Genomic DNA, 22,031 nt, shown 5'->3' on the forward strand with positions numbered 1-22,031 from the left:
GGGTTATGGGCCCAGCACGCTTCCACTGCGCCACTCTGCGAGTGAAAGTTGGAAAGCATTACCTTATTTAGGGATCTCATGAGCTTGCACATGTTTCATTTAAGCAGCTGGGTTGAAAAAACACTTGATTAATGTAGTAAGTTGATCGATGAGTTTTAGCCTAAGACAACTTTGGAAGCTCAGTTCTGAAAATTTGTTGCATGCAAATGATAAAACTTGATAGGCAAATGTCAATCTTCTAAAGATAATCTGCCAGAAAGAAACCTGACAAACAATCGGGTAACTGAAATAAGCAAAAGCAACCGATCGAATTGTGCATTGGCCTGCCATTCCATATTCCCTTGTAGTGTTTTGCAAAAACGAACATCACCTGCTGTGACCAGGATTCGAACCTGGGTTGTCACGGCCACAACGTGAAGTACTAACCACTATACGATCACAGCGATGTAACAGAGGATGGTTTCGATCCATCGACCTCTGGGTTATGGGCCCAGCACGCTTCCACTGCGCCACTCTGCTAGTGAAAGTTGGAAAACATTACCTTATTTAGTGATCTCATGACCTTGCACATGTTTCATTTAAGCAGCTGGGTTGAAAAAACACTTGATTAATGTAGTAAGTTGATCGATGAGTTTTAGCCTAAGACAACTTTGGAAGCTCAGTTCTGAAAATTTGTTCCATGCAAATGATAAAACTTGATAGGCAAATGTCAATCTTCTAAAGAAAATCTGCCAGGAACAAACCTGACAAACAATCGGGTAACTGAAATAAGCAAAAGCAACCGATCGAATTGTGCATTAGCCTGCCATTCCACATTCCCTTGTTTTGCAAAAGCGAACATCACCTGCTGTGACCAGGATTCGAACCTGGGTTGTCACGGTCACAACGTGAAGTACTATAACCACTATACGAACACAGCGATATAGCAAAGGATGGTTTTGATCCATCGACCTCTGGGTTATGGGCCCAGCACGCTTCCACTGCGCCACTCTGCTAGTGAGAGTTGGAAAGCATTACCTTATTTAGCGATCTCATGACCTTGGACAACTTTGGAAGCTCAATTCTGAAAATTTGTTGCATGCAAATGATAGACTTGATAGGCAAATGTCAATCTTCTAAAGACAATCTGCCAGGAACAAACCTGACAAACAATCTGGTAACTGAAATAAGCAAAAGCAATTAATCGAATTGTGCATTAGCCTTCCATTCCACATTCCCTTGTAGTGTTTTGCAAAAGCGAACATCAACTGCTGTGACCAGGATTCAAACCTGGGTTGTCACGGCCACAATGTGAAGTAGCCTACTAACCACTATACGATCACAGCGATGTAGCAGAGGATGGTTTCGATCCATCGACCTCTGGGTTATGGGCCCAGCACGCTTCCACTGCGCCACTCTGCTAGTGAAGTTTGGAAAGCATTAGGCTACTTTATTTAGGGATCTCATGACCTTGCACATGTTTCATTTAAGCAGTTAGGTTGAAAAAACACTTGATTAATGTTGTAAGTTGATCGATGAGTTTTAGCCTAAGACAACTTTGGAGGCTCAGTTCTGAAAATTTGTTGCATGCAAATGAAAAATTTGATAGTCAAATGTCAATCTTCTAAAGACAATCTGCCAGGAACAAACCTGACAAACAATCGGGTAGCTGAAATAAGCAAAAGCAATTAGTCGATCGAATTGTGCCTGCCATTCCACATTGCCTTGTAGTGTTTTGCAAAAGCGAATATCAACTGCTGTGACCAGGATTCAAACCTGGGTTGTCACGGCCACAACGTGAAGTACTAACCACTATACGATCACAGCGATGTAGCAGAGGATGGTTTTGATCCATCGACCTCTGGGTTATGGGCCCAGCACGCTTCCACTGCGCCACTCTGCTAGTGAAATTTGGAAAACATTACCTTATTTAGGGATCTCATGACCTTGCGCATGTTTCATTTAAGCAGCTGGGTTGAAAAAACACTTGATTAATGTTGTAAGTTGATCGATGAGTTTTAGCCTAAGACAACTTTGGAAGCTCAGTTCTGAAAATTTGTTGCATGCAAATGATAAAACTTGATAGGCAAATGTCAATCTTCTAAAGATAATCTGCCAGAAACAAACCTGACAAACAATCGGGTAACTGAAATAAGCAAAAGCAACCGATCGAGTTGTGCATTGGCCTGCCATTCCACATTCCCTTGTAGTGGTTTTGCAAAAACGAACATCACCTGCTGTGACCAGGATTCGAACCTGGATTGTCACGGCCACAACGTGAAGTACTAACCACTATACGATCACAGCGATGTAGCAGAGGATGGTTTCGATCCATCGACCTCTGGGTTATGGGCCCAGCACGCTTCCACTGCGCCACTCTGCTAGTGAAAGTTGGAAAGCATTACCTTATTTAGGAACCTCATGACCTTGCACATGTTTCATTTAAGCAGCTGGGTTGAAAAAACACTTGATTAATCTTGTAAGTTGATCGATGAGTTTTAGCCTAAGACAACTTTGGAAGCTCAGTTCTGAAAATTTGTTGCATGCAAATGATAAAACTTGATAGGCAAATGTCAATCTTCTAAAGACAATCTGCCAAGAACAAACCTGACAAACAATCGGGTAACTGAAATAAGCAAAAGCAACCGATCGAATTGTGCATTGGCCTGCCATTCCACATTCCCTTGTAGTGTTTTGCAAAAACGAACATCACCTGCTGTGACCAGGATTCGAACCTGGGTTGTCACGGCCACAACGTAAAGTACCAACCACTATACGATCACAGCGATGTAGCAGAGGATGGTTTCGATCCATCGACCTCTGGGTTATGGGCCCAGCACGGATTCCACTGATACCTTCAAATATTCCGTGAGGCAAAGCCTGAACGACACGAAAGCCCAGGTCAATTTATTGAACGTCTAAGAAACCTTTTGTTAAAATAGTTTGAACTTTCGGGTGCTGAACAATCATTGGACGGATTGGCAAACCTTATAGTTAAGGAACAATTTACCAGAGGTGGGCACCCGCTACTTTTAAAGTAGCGCGCTACCCGCTACCGCTACTTGGGCCAAAATAGCACGCGCTACCGCTACCCGCTACCAAATTACAAAAGTAGCGCGCTACCCGCTACCGCTACTCGGACCAAAGTAGCACGCGCTACCGCTACTTCTTCTGTTACTTTTATCTAAAATGACACTAGGAAACACTCAAGTCTCTAGTGAAGCAAAAATAACCTTGAAAACGAATGTTAACGATGTCATTTTAACGTCGTTATAGAAAACACATTCTAAGGGAAATTTATTGTTAGGTTACGCATTTTTCAAAAACACGACTATTTCAAAATGGGAGTCACTTAGTCCTGCCCGCTTTCGCTTAAGCACATCTTTTCCAACAAAGAAAAGTCTTCCCATCGCAGCACTGGATAGAATGGGGGTGTTATATTTGATGAACAGATGTTTTAACTTAACTCGGTATTCGAAAAGCTCAAGTAGCCTACTTGCTCCTGTCCGAAAAAAAGGCGTCCACAATTACTGCTTCCTTCTGCACCGACGTTTCACGGGATGGCGCCAACACACCAAAAAATTCATCCTCGGAGTCGTGACTGGTGTTGGTGTCACTCTTCTCGGTATCAACCTGGCTTGATGGCTCCCGCAACAGTCGATTTACATCTGTCTTGACTTTTTCTTGCAGTGCGTCAGCATCATCCATGGAAACGTAGTGCAGAAATTGTAGCCACGACGTCTTGAAGGAGGGATTAAGACATAATGCCATAACGCATTTCATGTCGTTGAAGCACTTGTTGAGTCGTTTCTTCACCCCTTCAAGGACTTTTACTTTCAACTCCTCACAGTCTCACAAAATCACTGATCTCGGTCAACTTCATCGCGCAAATTGTAATGGTTGGAAGCAAGACTCCGTAATACGCCTTGGACTCGCCCTGGAGAATGTCTAAAGCCTGGCAGATAGGCTTCATGACACGAAGATATTCGCCGAAGGGGGCTCAAGTTGTCAACCTCCTAGTGGTGAGCCCTGGTAATTGATTCTTGCAATCAAGCGAATGACAACAAATCGAGACAGCAATTGTCTCATAACCAAGAAGATTCGCCGAAGAAGTCAACGTCAGCTAGAAAAGACCGAAACTTTGCAGTTTGCAACCAAATCGATTAAATAGCTGCTTGACCACTCCAGTGTTGCCAAAAAACAAGCATTTTTTTCAATTTAAATTAAAAAGTAGCGGGTAGCGGGAATGCGACTGAAAAAAAGTAGCGCCTCTCCTGCTACCGCTACTTTGGAAAAAAAATTAACGCCGCTACTGCAGCCGCTACTCCAACTAAAAATTAGCGCCGCTACTGCTACTTTTACCAAAAAAGTAGCGCGCTACTGCCCAACTCTGCAATTTACAGATTCATGTTCAAAAGATCTTTCAGTTTATTTAATGGAGAAAAGTCCAAAGACTTTAGAAGACATAGCCAGTGTGGCGGAACAGTATTTAGTTGCCCATGATGAGAAGTTGTCGACCGAAGAGATGTTGTCATACGATAATGACGAGGAGCAAACAAATAATTTTAAAAGAGGTGCGGTTCCAAGAGAAGTACGTTGTTTTAATTGTAATGGCTTAGGTCATAAGGCTGTTAATTGCCGGAGGAAGACTAACAGAAATCATCAGGAATCGAGAAAGTGGTGCAATCGTTGCAATAGGCAAGGACACGAACCAAAGGAATGCAAGGACAAGTCGTTTTCCCTATCCAATCAGTCTGGGAAGAATGGAAAAGACACGGACGTTTATCGATGTGGTTGTGCGATAATGATTCATGAACCAGCGCTTGAGGAGGAGAGATCGGGTGAAGATGATCAGTTAGAGAAGAAAACGGTAAAGAAGACGAAAAAAGATGCTTGCAAAAAATAATACCTGAAGATTACCTGCCAGTAGTGAATGGAACAGTTGGAAACAAAAAGGTAAAAGTCTTACGTGATTCTGGTTCTACGACAGTCAGTTAATGGGAAAAACTGGCCATGTGATGTCGATAAATAACACTTCAATTCAAGGACCGTTAGCGAAGATATATATCGAAACTCCGTATTGTAGTGGGACTGTGAAAGCGTTATGTTTACAAAACCCTTTAGTTGATCTTATAATCGGAAATATTACTGAGAGAGATTCTGAAGTTACTTGTTATTCTTGTGGCAAGAATGGTCACTTTGCTCGAGATTATTCTGGAGACAATCAGCGACAATCTCACGATCACGGATATTACGAGCGCGAAGAACCAAGGAGAGGAGACAGGCGACGACCATTTGGAGTTTGCTACAGATGCGGTAGACGCGGACACTTCGCCAGGGAGTGCGTTGCTGACGGCGGACATTCGAAAAACAGACATTGCCGTGACAACCATTGCTACCGATGTGGGGAGATTGGACACATAGCCAGGAGCTGCCCTTTTGATGAAAAGGCTTGCTACAACTGTCACAAAGAAGGTCATCTGGCCAAGGACTGTCCGGAGAGGAAGTGTTTCCGATGAAGAAGATGGGTCATCTTGCTCGCCGGTGCATTGAAGACATTGAGGACGTTGGAAACTCACAGTAAACGTGATAATTATTGTTTTGAGAAACGCTGTCGTTGGTAGATCATGCAACGATGGACTAATGAGAACTGTTCTATTGAGTAATTAATTGTTTTTGTAACGTGATTTGTATCGATTGTGTTGTTATATTGTTTGCAACAATATTCTAAGGGGGGGCGTATGTCACAATCAATGTGCAAGGCCTTGCGTCGGGCTGCTTTGTATCTTGATCGAGCGTGCTGTTTTGACTGTAAAATTCTTATGCTATATGTTATCATCGGTTATTGACCTGAAGTAACCTTTGATTGCAAAGTCTGTATTATTATGTAACGTGTTTCCAGAGCATTCGGGACATTCATTCAGAACAAACCTGGACTGTTGTTTTGTTTTTCATAATTGCCAAGTGACGTTTGTCATGATGTCATAAGGATGTTTACTAGTGGATTCTGTGATTGCAAAATCTTTATTATGTGGCGTGTTTTCTGGAACCTTCTGCCCTACGTGACAATCTAGAAACTTCTTTAAACCTGCTATAAATAGTGGTGTAAATTGATGGATTATTATTATGAGTTGATGGTTGCGATTATTGAGTTGATTATGAGAGTTGTATTATGAGTTGATTATGAGAGTTGTGTTATGAGTTGTGGTTTGGTAATAGGTGCAGAAACTATTGGTGATTGAGATTTGAAGTGATTGAATACAAGTAGAAAGGAATTGGTGCTGATATGAATTGTGTTCAAAATTAGAGTTATTTGAGAAGCCGTTCGTTAAAGTCCTTCAAGAATTTTCATTATCATTTCACCAGTAGAACTTACTCGACATTTAATTGACTGCTTTTCGGTTATACCCATTAAACTACGTCATTGAACCTTTCCAAGACTATTTCCTGGTAAGAGATAGAAAGAAACTGTGACAGAAGCTCAGTTCTGAAAATTTGTTGCATGCAAATGATAAACTTGATTGGCAAATGTCAATCTTCTAAAGATAATCTGCCAGAAACAAACCTGACAAACAATCGAGTAGCTAAAACAAGCAAAATCAACCGATCGAATTGTGCATTGGCCTTCCATTCCACATTCCCTTATAGTGCTTTGCAAAAGCGATCTTCAATTGCTGTGACCTGGATTCGAATCTGGGTTGTCACGGCCACAACGTGAAGTACTAACCACTATACGATTACAGCGATGTAGCCAGGGCCGGATTTAGCTAATGGGGGGGCCGGGGCACTTTTAGATCGGGGGGCCCTTGAGCAAAATAATTTGTCGCGCCCAAGGCGCGAAATACCTCCTCTACGTTTACAGTAGCATTAATCCAGCACTGCACAGCATTTTGCGAAAACTTCAAAGGCTGCAAGCAAAAAAAAAACACAAAATCACATTTTTTCCACGTAGGGGGGCCCTTCAAAAGTCGAAGGGCCCGGGGAACCTGCACCCTCTGCCTCCCCTTAAATCCGGGTCTGGATGTAGCAGAGGATGGTTTCGATCCATCGACCTCTGGGTTATGGGCCCAGCACGCTTCCACTGCGCCACTCTGCTAGTGAAAATTGGCAAGCATTGCCTTATTTACTAATCTCATGAGCTTGCACATGTTTCATTTAAGCAGCTGGGTTGAAAAAACACTTGATTAATGTTGTAAGTTGATCGATGAGTATTAGCCTAAGACAACTTTAGAAGCTCAGTTCTGAAAATTTGTTGCATGCAAATGATAAACTTGATTGGCAAATGTCAATCTTCTAAAGATAATCTGCCAGGAACAAACCTGACAAACAATCGAGTAGCTGAAATAAGCAAAAGCAACGGATCGAATTGTGCGTTAGCCTGTCATTCCACATTCCCTTGAAATGTTTTGCAAAAGCAAGCTTCAATTGCTGTGACCAGGATTCGAACCTGGGTTGTCACGGCCACAACGTGAGTTATTAGCCTGTCTGTAGTGTTTTGAAACATTAGTCTGTCTGTAGTGGTTTGCAAAAGCGAGCTTCAATTGCTGTGACCAGGATTCGAAACTGGGATTTCACAGCCACAACGTGAAGTACTAACTACTATACGATCACAGCGATGTAGCAGAGGATGGTTTCGATACATCGATCTCTAGGTTATGGGCCCAGCACGCTTCCACTTCGCCACTCTGCTAGTGACCTTTGGAAAACATTACCTTATTTTCCAAACTCATGAGCTTGCACATGTTTCATTTAAATCAGGGGTCACCAACCTTTTTTGCATGCGGGCCACTTTGGCACTAAGGAGAGCTGTGGCGGGCCGCACTAAAAAAATTGTAGGTAGGATGACTCTTACGCTAGAAAAGAACGCATTTCGTACCCATTATCCAGCGTTACATGTTGTTAATATTTATCTTAGAATACCGCAGCAAAAAAATTAGTCGAACAACGCTACTGCCAGGCCAAACTCCTTTAACAACACTTTTGACTTCTTTAACAATGCCTAATAAACGGGGTCACTTGTTTTGCGCACTTATAGCGAGGCAAGCGGTTTCATCAGAATATTCATCGCCAAGCAAGAGTGGTGTTGTCAGTTCGCTTCACAAAAGATATCTTGCAATTAACAGTTTCAGTAAACAAGGAAATGTTTGACACATCGCATTCAGTGGCGCAGCTAGGGAATGTGCCGCCCGGGGCGGATTCAGATTTTGCTGCCCCTTCAAGAAAAAGCATGTGAAAACGAAATGCGTTTTTTATCAGATTATAATCAAAAATCGTAATCTGAAAGTGCCGCCACCAGACGTGCCGCATGGGGCGCTCCTTCCCTTACCTACGCCACTGAATCGCAATACAGGCAACAATAGTGACTTGTAAACATATCAGCAAAAATAGGCTCCAATAACAGGGAGAAAAAAAACACGCACCATGAAACAAACGCTTGTGGAAATCACCGAAAAAACGTTTCTATCTTAACTCATGAACAGTGTTCCCTCTAACCAAGCAATGAGTTGGTTTTGCATCCTTTTTGCGAGAGTCTATAAAACCGTCTTTCTTTGATTACTATTAGACAACTATCACTTGCGGTGCTTATCAGCATGGCAAGAATTGTTGATTAACAACATTTTGCTGTACTAAGCTAAATATTTTCATAAGCATAATAATTCCACTTTGTACGCGTTTTAATCAACCACTGGGACAGTGTGGCTGGTCATCGCATTGGAATAGCTTTAAGCAATTCCCACCTAGAACTACATTCTGATTGGTCGGTCAGTGGAATTGTATGCAAAGCGAAAATATGCTTCCCGGAAAATATTTTTTGCCTTCATGTTTCTAATTTCCCAAGAAAAGTACTTTTGGTTATACTTGTGCGCTGATACCTTCCGCGGGCCACACATAAAAGCGTGGGTAGAGGCAGTTATCGTAAAGTTTCTTGCCCAGAGAAACAACAGCAAGTGCGGGTGACTGGAGTCAAACATGCAGGCTCTCGACTGCGAGCCCAATGCGCTAACCACTCGTCCATTGCTTGTGCAAAGTAGCAGAAATCATAGAAAGGAAGTTTTGTACTGTATATTGTGTATTAAGATATCGTTGGTCTACACTGCTTTTGGGATCTTTTACACACATGTTTATTGCAATATTTGTTGTAGGCAAATGATAAACTTGATAGGCAAATGTCAATCTTCTAAAGATAATCTGCCAGGAACAAAGCTGACAAACAATCGGGTAGCTGAAATAAGCAAAGTCAACCGATCGAATTGTGCATTAACCTGTTATTCCACATTCCCTTGTAGTGTTTTGCAAAAGCGAGCATCAACTGCTGTGACCAGGATTCGAAGCTAGGTTGTCACGGTCACAACGTGAAGTACTAACCACTATACGATCACAGCGTTGTAGCAGAGGATGGTTTCGATCCATCGACCTCTGGGTTATGGGCCCAGCACGCTTCCACTGTGCCACTCTGCTGGTGACTTTTGGAAAACAATACCTTATTTTTCAATCTCATGACCGTGCACATGTTTCATTTAAACAGCTGGGTTTATATAAATTGAAAGAACACTTGATTGATGTTGTAGGTTGATCGATGAGTCTTTACGTACCTTAGCCTAATACAACTTTTGAAGCTCGGTTCTGATAATTTTGTTTGGATTGGTTGTGCAAAGTAGCAGAAATCATAGAAACTGTGTTTTGCATAATGTGTATTAAGATATCGTTGGTCTACACTGCTTTTGGGATCTTTTACACACATGTTTATTGCAATATTTGTTGTATGCAAATAATAAACTTGATAGGCAAATCAGCAAATGTCAATTTTAGTCAAATGTCAGTCGAGTAGCTGAAATAAGCAAAATCAACCGATCGAATTGTGCATTAGATAGCCATTTTAATTAGTTGAAGGTCGCTTTTGCTCGTCGCAACTACAATGCACGTAGTAGGCCTACTAAATATGATTGCTATAAGTTCTGCTGAAGCCGAACTTGGATTTAGGAAAATGAAATTGATGGTCATCACACAGCTACGATCACGGCTGACCAAATGACTTGTTTCAGTAATATTGTTCATCAGCAGTAGCGCACCCAGAAAAAAATTTAGGGGGGGCTAATTCAGAAATCTAGGCCGAGTGATTTGCGACAATACTGACAGTAGGCCAATGCCCATCTCTTTTATTAATATTTAAAGGCACTCACGGCCCACAACCCACCGGTTGCCGATACATCAAGATTCGTTCTCTCAATCAGATTACAAGTTGGCCTAGTGAACCCCATGCTACTAGCACCATCAGCATCCTCATTCCTACGTCCACTCTCGCAATCTTCTATATATCTCGACTTTTTCGTCATGTTGACAAAATAGAATTAGCTTTCCGTTTGCCAACACAAATAAGTGCGAAAACAGTTTGAAACAAAACACTAATTTTACAGTAAATTTGATGTGGACATTTTTCCTACTTACAAAACATTCAAAATTAGTTCGTATTTTCAATTAAAGTTCCAGACGCCTTCGTCTCTCTGCTCCAATGTCGTATACAGGTTTACACCACGAGAGTACGGGAGCATCTGAACTTTAGGGAGTTAACCCTAGCTGTAGCGATACAGGGTTTAATTAGGACGCCCCACTCTAGTAGTGAAATATTTCTCAAAAGGAAATATGCTAGAAATGAGAAACTTCTTGACTTTTAGTTTTTGTTCTTTGCGAATTTTTTAAACCTACACTGGTCATTTCATAATAAGCATTTCGTCTCAGGTGGCTATAGAAATTTTCGTGCAATGCTAGATATATATAATTTAATGTAAATGCAATATAAATGTTACTGCAATTACTTTGAAATGTAAAAACGCCCAAAAATGCCTTATATTTATGAGCAAAGGTAATTTTTTGTTTAGTATAGCATTACTTTATGTTTTAATTCAAAACTTTCAATTTTGAAGCTATTTTTGGGAAAATAGAATAAAAACCGACTTTCTGACGTCTTTTCATCTCAAACAATTTATTTCAATAAATTTATTGGGTAAAAATTTAATTTCTATACGCACAATACACATCGCTATTGTAAAATATTTTGGCTCTGTGATTTTCATAGCTCCCGTTATTAGCGATTAATTAGCCCGGGACTAAGATAGCCCGTGACGTGCTAACCGAATACGAAAACAGCTCGTATTAAGATAGAGTTGAAGAAAGATGCCATCAAAGACCATACCATGGAGAGTTCTTTTTGCATAGATCAAAAATTCTCTGCTGACTCATTTAAAATTTTACGCAAAGGCAAATCCCAATTTGACACCAAAATTCAGGAAGCACTGTTAACGCTACAACCCAAATTCAAACAAACAATTATTTGCTGGAGGCGCGTCCATTTTTCTTAACATTTACTTGATATATTACGTTCCCTGTGGTGCACATTTTTTTGTAGTTATTTATGTTGTTGATTTTTCTTAATGTAAATTTACCTTGAAGAAGTTGAAATTTATTGCATTTTTTAATTAACTTATTTTCAGATTTCTGATGAGAGCTTAAAGTTAAGCCGTAAACGTTCGACTGTTAAAACTATTTGTAAATATGTAAAATATATTGTTATAATGCTCAACCCTGTTGTATTGTTGTGTCTTATTCATATCTAACCTGTAAGCAAATATGGTATAACTTAAATGGAGAACATACAAAAACTTTATTTTTTGTGGCGGGTTTGGGGGGGGCTTGAGCCCCCTTAGCCCCATGCTGGGTGCGCTACTGTTCATCAGCATCAGTAGACCACCTCCTCAAATATGGAATGGAACTGCGGCAACTCAGAAGTGGTTGCAGACTCATCGATCGGCTGTGGACGCTCAGGTTGATACTCTGTCAGGTTCACAGCACGCTAAGCTGCCCACATTAAATGAACTCAGATCTGTGCAAAAACTGTTTGCTGGCTAAAGTCAAAGACTGTCGTGGTGCTTACAACTTAGCCCATAAAACCAAAGACTTAAGCAGACAGGATATTCGTTTTATATAATCTCGTTTGTAATATGCTTTTGCTGTAGGCCTATTTGGAGTTGTAGCCTACTGTTCGTTAATAACTAAATGAGATTTTAGTTTAAGTGCCACATTGACAGCATATTCGTTCTTACTCGCAAACCTGCAAACACAAGCGCTCATTTCAGGAGATGCATTTTCTCACTTTCCTACAGTCAATTTTTTTGCAAGTTTGCTTAGAATTGGCTCATACAAATGAGTGGCCTACAATTGAGTTAAGAGATTGAAATTAGCTCATGCAAAACAAGTTTCAAGTGTAGCCTAAGCTTACGCAGTAAAGAAAAAGCAAAGGAGATTACAGTGTAGCAACCAAGCCAAATTTCAAACTTATAATTTTATTTCGGATTCAATCACGTTTTATTGCTTCTACCTTTTCTGTACTTCAAGCTATCTTTTAGCATGGGTTGTTTTTCGATATGATGTTCACTTCTTCAAAAATAAAAACAAACTAAACAGTGTTTCTTCTTTAAAAAGAAAGGTAAAGATTGTTGGCTCATCAACACCAATTACTTATACATGCTTTGTTAATAACACAGCTAGGTGTAGAGCCCCCCCAAATAAAATGCTAGGAATACACCCCTGTCGATGAGTCTATGCCTAAGACAACTTTGGAAGCTCAGTTCCAAAAACTTCTTGCATGCAAATGATAAACTTGATAAGCAAATGTCAATCTTATAAAGATAATCTGCCAGAAACCAAGCTGACAAACAATCGAGTAGTTGAAATAAGCGAAAGCAACCGATCGAATTGTGCATTAGCCTACCATTTCACATTCCCTTGTTGTGTTTTGCAAAGCGAGCATTAACTGTTGTGACCAGGATTCGAACGTGGGTTGTCACGACCACAACGTGAAGTACTAACCACTATACGATCACAGCGATGTAGCAGAGGATGGTTTCGACAGGGATATCTATAGAAGGGGATACGAAGGCTCAAAGCAATTGCTGATTCTCATGACACTAGAAGGGCGGTAGTTGGTACTGCATTAAACATGCAGTTCTTTTTAAAATTGCAAAAAGTTTTGTAGTGCAGCTGGTACACTCAGCTACACAAGACAGTTAGCAAGTGTTATGTAAAACATATTTAAAGAATACTTGTTTGAAAAGACAGTTGAAAGGTTACCAGTTAGCTGTTTTTTTGACAAAATCTTTGCAGTTGGCTAGGTGTAAAGCAAGTATACGGATAGTTGAATTAAGAAGTGATTATGAGCATTCATTGAATATTCATACCTGGTGGTAATAGTGCAATGCTGGTTGTCATAACAAAGTTTATTAAATTACTATATGTGCCAATTGTCATTTTACCATAAACAGAGATTATTTACGATAAATAGAAGCCCTTCTAATGTCAGACGTAATAAAAGCCTTCATATCCCCTTCTCTAGATATCCCTGGGTTTCGATCCATCGACCTCTGGGTTATGGGCCCAGCACGCTTCCACTGCTTGTGAAAGTTTGCAAACACATTGATTCAACGTCTGCGGAAAGGTTAATTTCGCAAATTTTCATGGTGAAGTATGATTCTAGAAAAGCTCAAAATACGAGCACGCACACAGATACACCAAGAAATTAAATGCACGCACACTCGCATAGCGTGTAACCTTTTCCTCATTGATGTATATTCTTTGCAAAAACAGCCAGCTTGGTAATGAGAAGTTTATTGTTAAATTCTCCGCAGACAAAAAAAACGAAGTTTGTGTTTATTGAAAGACCTGTTTGGCAAACCATGCAACAACAGTGCATGGGTCCAGGGCAAGAGCACAATTCAATACATCGTCTCAGACTTCAAATAAAGGGAGATGGGATGCATAGCAAAACTATGATTGAACAGGAGTTGATGCTGCAAAGCACAAGTGTTTTCAGGTGCGGTACCTAAAAGTACAAACGGAATTTCGAAATTGTGTTTTATGTTTAAATCGAAAACTTCTGTGGCTTGCAATTCAAATATCTTGGGGACAGCTAGTTAAAAAGCAAAAAGAACAGTGTTAGGAACAATCAAGAAAACGAAATATCTTCTGATAACATCGTTTGTGTTTGAAACAATCATTTCTGTATAGTGCACAGTAGAGCACAGTACTAAAAATTTGATAAAAAATTTAACTTTCTGTCACATTATCCCCATACTATAATTATTAAATCTCACTTGAAATTAACTTGTCACCAGCAAACCAAAAGCTTGAAACTGAAAAATTGTTTTACAGAAATTTTTGAATTAAAGAATAGTCTGCGCATTTGATCGAAACTTTGCGGAATACTGACAGGAAGAAGACAAAAAGAAGACCAAGCGGTCCAAAGAGTCTAACGTAAAGACGGATGCAAATCGAATAAAAACAAGCAAGACAAATAACGTAATTTGAGCAAAGAAATAGCATCTTCAGTATGGAGATTTCATTCGTGGAAAACACCAGGCAAAGTAGCGGTTACATTTTAACCGTTTTTCATCATTTTAACGTTCTTAGACGTTAAATTGTAGTGAAGGTGGCTTTGTTATTTCATAAAGAAGGGTAAGCTCTGCCACTGTCTGTATCGTCGTCATCATCAGTGGAAAAATCCATGATGGCTGCAGATCGCTCCTCTCCAAGAGAGCAACTTCTCTCGTGTGGGAGTCTGTGGAAGCTGTCCGCGGATCCGGTTCGGGCAACACTGGACCCTTCCACGTCGGATAAAGAAGTGAGCTGGATGAAAAGCAGTTGCGTTGAGAAATTGTGTTAATATTTGTTAAAAAATTGCACTTCATTTCAGAAAATGAAACATCTTCCGACAGGTGTCAAAACACACAACAAAGCTTGATATGAACGACTCGGTTACATGTCTTGTAATACAAAGGAAATTGTTTTCACACTAGTCAGTTTATTCATACACAGCTAAAGATCGATTTCGACCAACCAGCAGCTAGATCATCTTCAGTTAAGGTTAATCAAATAGCTTTTATTGTATTGTGTTCGTTTGTATTACTTCACTTCAGTTAGCGTTTTAGCACGGTTAGCAGTTGGCCACATTAGGTATAAACCATAGGCCAGACTCGCAGCAATGTGCAATTGTTCACTTTATGATATTCAATCCAGCCAACGAAGAGCGACAATGGTTGCTTAACTACTTACCTTGTACATGTCGTGCGGCTCGCTCCGCATCCTCCGGAGATGGCTGGAGGTGGAGAAAAAGACTTCAGGAGAAGATTCGTATCCGAGCTCGAATTCGTTGTCTGAATCGTAATCTGAACAAAATTTTCCGAACATTTGTTCACAAAAGTGAGATAAGAAAACGTTACGACTGAGAGGCACTGTATTTCAAAAAAACAAAAATCGCATCGAATGAGCTCTTCTCTGCAGTGTGGAATAGAAAGTAAACTACAATGGAACTAAGCAAGCCTCTTCTGGTGCTTGTCTCTAGCAATGTTACACAGTGCACTTGCAAGGCCTTCAACCATATGAAAGTAAGAAAGTTTCAACCGTAGCTAATGACAGTGTGATCGGATTGTTAATTACGCACGTTGCACAAAAGCAACAAAACGCAAAGATAACGGTTAACCGGAACTGGTAAGAAACGGATACCTGATAAGACACGAATATCTGATTTGCCGTCAAGTTGCACAACTTCAGATAAATCGGTAAAGGAAATGTCCAAGCGACCCTGTAATTATAATGTCTTAGAAACGTAAAAGTTTTCGGTCATAGAGAATCTGTGAACGGTTCTAATTCGACACAAAGTTGTTCTTTCCTGAGAAAGCGTGACGTAAAGTTGCTAAGCAACAGCTGGTTCTTGTGACGTCAAACGCAACGTATGTTTATGACTCTACACAACTATAAAACAATTCAAACTATAAAAAGAACATACAAAACTACTGTACTAACTACATACGCAACCACAAAAAGCTACCTTTGACGACGAGGGCTGGGCGGGGATGCTGCTGCGATCTTGAAGCAAATCTTTCCAAAACGTTTTGCACCACTCCTCAGTGAATATTCCTTGACCGTGTTTGACGCCAACTTCAAAGAGCTCTTGGTGTCTAAATGGAAAGGAATCGATTCCCGTTAAAAACCAAGTTTGCAACTCCGATCAGACGAGTAAGCAGTTATCCAAATTAACTTTTGTCGAATGTTGTCGATGGCAAAAGAAAGACATCGGCAGGTTATGTTCTGCGTTGGTGATTTGTCCAACTTTGTTTTCCCTAGCCGACTTTATAACGATAAAATTATCCGTCACGAGTTTAGTCGTCAGATATTTTGCATTCATCATACAATCAATCGTTGCTGCTTCGGCAATGTACTCCAAACAAACGTACTCCACCCGCGCTGAGAAACCCATGTCATAAGAGCTAACCAGTTGGTAGGTTGACGTCTATTCTATGTCATTGAGCCTCTATCGGACATTTAAGGAAAGTAAATTTGATGTGGACGTTTTTCCTATTTACAAACATTCAAAATTAGTTCGTATTTTCAACTGAAGTTGCAGACGCCTTCGGTTCTCTGCTCAAATGTGGAATGTGCTCAAATGTTGGCTAAGGCTAAGGTGCAATGAAAACTGCTAAAATGTGAAACTGTATTAAATTGAAACTTCTATTAGCGGCATGCTACAACTGAGTGCAAACTCACTTATGGAACTCTAGTGTTTTATAAGTTGAAATGGGAGGTCGCACGTAGTAGCAGTATTCTGAGTGGATGACTTTTTCAAGCAGGTAGTTGCAGGAGATGTAAGATAGACGAGACTGGATGTCATTCAAATCAGGTACCTTGAAATAAATGCAAAATAAAAGTTGTTTGTTCGAAACAAAGTGCAGTGAATTTCTCTGTGAAAAGCGATTCGGAACAAAATCAAACATTTTTTGTCGATTTAAAACGATGAGAATTTTGAAAATATTTCGCTCCACACAGCCAAGGCAAAGTAAATATTGTTTTTTCTCCAAACACGACAGATACCGACATTTTTAGGCAGAGCTTAACAAATTGTGGCTTAGACATTTGTAGATTAAATTGGATATTCGAAGATCGTTATAGTTATAAGATTAATTAACCACATTATTGTGGTTTTTAAGAGAGCATCAATTTAAATAACATGCAAAGGACAAATCGATTTAGGCTTACATTCTAAACTAGAATGGGTTCCAGATAAAGAAAAAAAGATCTGAGGAATTTCAAAAGAATTGCTGAGTATGTCGTCAGTGGATATAGAACCAGCATCCTTAAGAGTGCCAATGCGAAAGTCTATTCTCTCAGCACCACACTGGTACGCAAGAAGCGTATCGTAATGTGCAGAGGTATTTTAAAAATTACGTAACACCAATGTAAATAAATATAATTTGTGACCACCTTGACTCTACCAGTCCACCTTCCGCTCAGTCTCTTCCACAGGAGCCACCATCCGGAAAGGCTGTCACCGTAGTTTGTAAAGTCTTGCTCATCTTGAGCTCCCACATCCACAGCGATCACTCTTCGAGCTCCACGAGCATGCGCAACATCACCTTGAAGAATCAGGAAGAAAAAGTTAGTAAGAGGAGTCAAGTTGAGCGTTGCAAAGATGCAAGTCATGTGGAGTACAAAAAAGCTATAAACAAGCAAAAAAACCTACACTAAGATTAATTTACAATTTTTACTACGAGACAATGCCTGTACATGAAAAATACCAACATCAGCAAAAAAAAGAATTTATACATAAAAATAATAATTCGACAAGCCAATATTGTAATAAAACTGATCGCACAACCAGCTTAGTGTGCAGAGTCCTTACCTTTGGCTCAACAGGAGCGGGTTCAATACCCAATGGGATTATACCAAAGAGTTTACAAAAATGATGTTCATTTTGTTTTGGCTCAGCGATCAGTGATGAGAGAATGGATTCATAGTAACAATGTACTTGATTGCAGCACTACAGCATGTAAAACACACACATTCTGACAAACCAAACACAAAGCGAAATTTTATTTTTAATAGAAACCTGTGCTTTCTATGCTACAAATAGAACAAAAAAAATCAAAATCGCCACCACTGGACCGTCCCTACCTGGGAGATTATTAATGTAGCCACCGTCCATCAACAAATGGCCATCTTTGGGATCACACAAAGGGGGCAGGTAGCCGGACAAAGACATGCTTGACCGAACGTATCTCCACAACCAACCTGAAGAACATGCGATAGATGTCGTTGCAGCTTAAATCCGTCAAAATTACGCTAAGAAAACGGTGCAAAATAGGGAGTTTGACAACAAAAGCTTAAGCATGCATTAATATAACGACGTAAATTGTCGTACAAGAGCCTTTAGAACTAAAGGTCTATCCTATACCATCTGGTATTGCTGACGTTTTGAAGTAGACGACAAAAGGCCTCTTGTACCCCACCCTGTAAGTTACACCGTGCATTCGTGCAACCGTCATGCTAAACAAAACCAGCCAGCCTGCACCTCCACCCCACTATCCTTCAGCTTATATCCACTATCATCTGAACGGAACAGCTGGATGGGAAACAGAAAGTGGAGGCTCTAACAAGTATAGTCACCCCACCTATCCCCCAGCACATAGCTGATGTATAACCGCATAAAAGTTCGAACATATAGGCTTATGTTTCTCATTTTTTATAATTTGAAGACGACATTTTGTCACCTGAAAACCAAGGAAGGCCATGTCTAATTGGGATGTCTTTTATTTTCATTAAATTTTCGCGTCTACGGACTTTTATGTTTCTATCACATCTTAACGAGGAGTCAGTCGATTTTTATATTGATTCAAATTTCATTTTATAATGACAGGAACAGACTTTGAATCGATGTAAAAAGCGAGGATTTACTGGCTGGGATTTGACGCATTTTGCGTTGTATGTGGGAAAGCCCCCGAGGAAGTGAGAAAATGGAGTCATATTGAAGAGCCACTTATAAAATAAATGAATGTGTGCAAGAGAAATTTGGGCCTTCATCGTGGGACCATGCTTACAACTAATGACAATTAATCAAGCAGTGCGCCCAGCATGCTTGTTTTGTCCAGTAACAATCAACTGCAAACTGCAAAGCAATGAGCTTTTTGCTTTTTAAGTCTTCATTGCAAACAAGGTGCTTGTTCATGAGAAAAAATAAACAGAGCGGGATTTACAAAAAAGCTGTTTTTTTAATTAACCAAAATGCAACGATTCATCAAACAGCATGCATGCGACCAATCAAATGAGAAAATCGTATTCTCAGTATTAGACATATTTTCTTGGGCAAGTATCAAATGGCCTTGTGTTCCGTAAATCCTTATAATGATCGAATTAATTTGAAAGATGTGTAACAAAAAAACTGTGTAAACATGTTCACAGATGCATTTACCATGACGTATCGATAAAAAAATAATATTTTTTACACACTAGAACAGATATTCTTGCTTTAAAGATTTAGAAAAAAAAAAATGTTTGTAAACTTCCGCATATTCAGTGTGGGTTCAGTGGTGGCGATTCTGCGTTGTAATATTTAGACATGCCTGGAAGGTTGTTTACATAACACCCATCCAATAGGAGGTGACCGTCGCGGGGGTCACAGAGTGGGGGGAGAAGGGGATGGTAAGTCATGCTTGCTCTTACAAACTTCCATAGAAAACCTGCAGTTGTTTAGTTCAATTTAATGAACCACGTGTCGGTCTATTCTACATTACTTCATGATGCATTCGGGTGAGATTTACATGGAGAAAAGATCTCTTCGGATTTACAATGTAAATTTTACGATTCGAGCTTTGAGAAGTGATAGATTACTTTGATGTACCAGAAACATATATGAAAAAAACTTCAGTATAACAATTTCAGAAATAATGTTGAACATAAAATTACAGTATTAAATCAAAATTAAAACTAAAAAATTCTACTAACGAAAACTCTTTTCTGACTAAACTCAAAAAATTCCTGTAATTTGTAAACACTGTATTTATTGCCGAAGTATTTTAGATAAACAGCCAACTAAATCTTACAAGTGGAAAACAAGCAAACACTGAGGTAAATTATCAGTTGATATGTCTATAAAGCGCCAAAAACATGTCGAAACTACGTAAAACTATCATTTTAAAACAGACATGATGCATAAAAACGCCAGGCTGCAAAAAAACGCCTGTCAAGTTAGTTGAAGGAAGAGGGTCGTCATTCAGTGCATGTAACTGTGTAAATAAAACTTTCAATTGTAATCAGTGCAAAATAATCTGCAACATTCCAAAGGTGTGATTACAGAAAGTGACAAAAAAGATGTTTACTTTTAAAAACATCGAGCGATTTTCAAAATCACGTTGCTAAAGCAATTAGAAATAGCGAAATATGATGCCAATGCCAATGCAATGCTACATCGCTCTTCCCTGGCACCAACAATATTACCCTCAGTTATATACAGTACACAGCCAAAGCAGATGCAATTTGACATCATTTCAACGTCTAGTGACGTTGAAGCGATAAAAAAGCAGCAAAATCCGCCATTTTTACATTGATTCAACGTCTACAGTAAAAAAAGACAGATTTTGCTGTCTGGGTGACAATGTAAAGGCTAAGGAGCAATGTCAGAATGAAGGGGTGACATTTACAAAGTGAAAGGTTTTTGTTACGTGAAGCAAAGTTAGCCCAAGCCAAAATCTTACCGTCGGTGTGGACCTTCATTTCTGATGACGTAATGTCGGTTGTAATTGTGAAGTAGGGAATCCACAGATCCTAATCAACGTACAAAAAACGTTACCAAAGAAAAAACATCATTTTGCAAAAAAAAGTTAAGAAAGTTAAAGCAGACATTGTTTTCTCACCTCTATCTGAATGTCCTCGTACACTTGCTTGATCGCCTTGTTGAAAGCACTGCCACTGAACATTGACGTGAAAGGGTAGGTCAGGTCGAACAGCTTGGACAATATGGAACCCATGTCTTTGCATAAGATCAAGGTTCGCTCCCTGACGGTCTCTATGTCCCTGTGGGCTGCCCATAGTCCCCCAATGAAGGCACCGATGGACGTACCGCCCACCATGTCAAAGGGTATTCCTGTTCAGAAGAGGGTTGATAAAGGACTGAAGGTGCATGGTACATTTCAGTGTTACTTGTAATGAGTTTCAGGTTCATGAAATTTTGGTTGCTGTTTTATTGCAGTCAGTAAACGTCGCCTTCATATACATTATCGCTAGAAATTCAACCAATGTAACAAAGAGTAACTTTTGTTGGCTGGCATGTAAAAAAAAATAACTGGTCTCTAACAAAGTGTTATATTCACAGAGATTACTTCGGTAAATTTCATTCAGTCAAAGAGCACTTTATCGATTTTTTCACAACTTCCGATACCCTAAGCCGAAACTTTTTTTTATCTCAGGGCGAACCTCTAGATCTTTGAAAATGTGATGGCGGACCTGGCAAGCGAAAAGAGAGCAAATTTTTTTGGTAAACCGGTATTTCTCTTGAATTGCTTGCAAGTTTTTCATACATAGGTCTCATGCTTGGATTATCTTTAAAGTACTGTATGTTCAACGAGATCAGCAAAAAAAAGCAAAACTTTTTATGAGAAATAAACCTTTGTATTATAATAATTCCAGATTATAAAAACACACTGCACATTTGCATAACCTTTGATTGAAAAAAAGGTACCCGGACATTTTGCCGAAAGGACTAATTGCCGAAAGGACTAAATGCCGAATGGACAAATTGCCGAAATTATACAAATGCATTATAATGTATTATCATAACTTAATAACACATAAAGTCATTCACAAACAGATTTCACTCACAAATTATGTGCGACAGCGCGCAAGTATCCGACAGAAGTGTTATATAAGCAAACGTCTAATACTGATCTCCAAAACTGTGGAGACTGTATAATGTATATAAAGCAATTTTTAGGCAAACAACAGTAGCAAAGTAATTACTACTTCAAAGCCACTGCTAGCATGGTAACGAGACTTGGTGTCACTTCAAATAATTACCAGTTCAAAGGCACTGCTTGCATAGTAACGAGACTTGGTGTTGCTTCAAAGTAATTTTTAGGCAAACAACTGTAGCAAAGTAATTCTATTTCAAAAGCACTGCTTGCATAGTAACGAGACTTTGTGTCAATTCAAAGTAATTTTTTTCCAAATTGTTTCGG

The 22,031-nt window shown here is 39.6% G+C and overlaps 1 protein-coding gene and 6 non-coding genes across 7 annotated transcripts in view; all 7 read right to left on the reverse strand.

The window, feature by feature from the left end:
- Positions 1 to 371: 371 nt before the first annotated feature.
- Positions 372 to 443, reverse strand: Trnah-gug (transfer RNA histidin (anticodon GUG)). The gene has a single exon. It is a non-coding gene; the product is annotated as a tRNA-His (tRNA).
- Positions 444 to 1,329: 886 nt separating this feature from the next.
- Positions 1,330 to 1,401, reverse strand: Trnam-cau (transfer RNA methionine (anticodon CAU)). The gene has a single exon. It is a non-coding gene; the product is annotated as a tRNA-Met (tRNA).
- Positions 1,402 to 1,810: 409 nt separating this feature from the next.
- Positions 1,811 to 1,882, reverse strand: Trnam-cau (transfer RNA methionine (anticodon CAU)). The gene has a single exon. It is a non-coding gene; the product is annotated as a tRNA-Met (tRNA).
- Positions 1,883 to 2,214: 332 nt separating this feature from the next.
- On the reverse strand, positions 2,215 to 2,286 carry Trnah-gug (transfer RNA histidin (anticodon GUG)). Its single transcript has one exon. It is a non-coding gene; the product is annotated as a tRNA-His (tRNA).
- Positions 2,287 to 2,290: 4 nt separating this feature from the next.
- Trnam-cau (transfer RNA methionine (anticodon CAU)) lies at positions 2,291 to 2,362 on the reverse strand. Its single transcript has one exon. It is a non-coding gene; the product is annotated as a tRNA-Met (tRNA).
- Positions 2,363 to 7,003: 4,641 nt separating this feature from the next.
- Trnam-cau (transfer RNA methionine (anticodon CAU)) lies at positions 7,004 to 7,075 on the reverse strand. Its single transcript has one exon. It is a non-coding gene; the product is annotated as a tRNA-Met (tRNA).
- Positions 7,076 to 13,621: 6,546 nt separating this feature from the next.
- Positions 13,622 to 22,031, reverse strand: part of LOC145782763 (patatin-like phospholipase domain-containing protein 6) — a 35,027-nt gene continuing 26,617 nt past the window's right edge. Inside the window, exons 24-32 of the mRNA XM_082594525.1 lie at positions 20,712 to 20,941; positions 20,553 to 20,622; positions 17,977 to 18,093; positions 17,287 to 17,438; positions 16,573 to 16,709; positions 15,857 to 15,986; positions 15,532 to 15,610; positions 15,082 to 15,194; positions 13,622 to 14,655 (exon numbers count right to left, since the gene is read on the reverse strand). Coding sequence (XP_082450651.1) covers positions 14,473 to 14,655; positions 15,082 to 15,194; positions 15,532 to 15,610; positions 15,857 to 15,986; positions 16,573 to 16,709; positions 17,287 to 17,438; positions 17,977 to 18,093; positions 20,553 to 20,622; positions 20,712 to 20,941 — 1,211 coding nt within the window. The 3' untranslated portion in view covers positions 13,622 to 14,472. The remainder of the gene's footprint in view (positions 14,656 to 15,081; positions 15,195 to 15,531; positions 15,611 to 15,856; positions 15,987 to 16,572; positions 16,710 to 17,286; positions 17,439 to 17,976; positions 18,094 to 20,552; positions 20,623 to 20,711; positions 20,942 to 22,031) is intronic.

Source organism: Aplidium turbinatum, chromosome 14 (assembly GCF_918807975.1).
Source record: "Aplidium turbinatum chromosome 14, kaAplTurb1.1, whole genome shotgun sequence".
In the NCBI taxonomy this organism is placed as follows: Eukaryota; Metazoa; Chordata; class Ascidiacea; order Aplousobranchia; family Polyclinidae; genus Aplidium; species Aplidium turbinatum.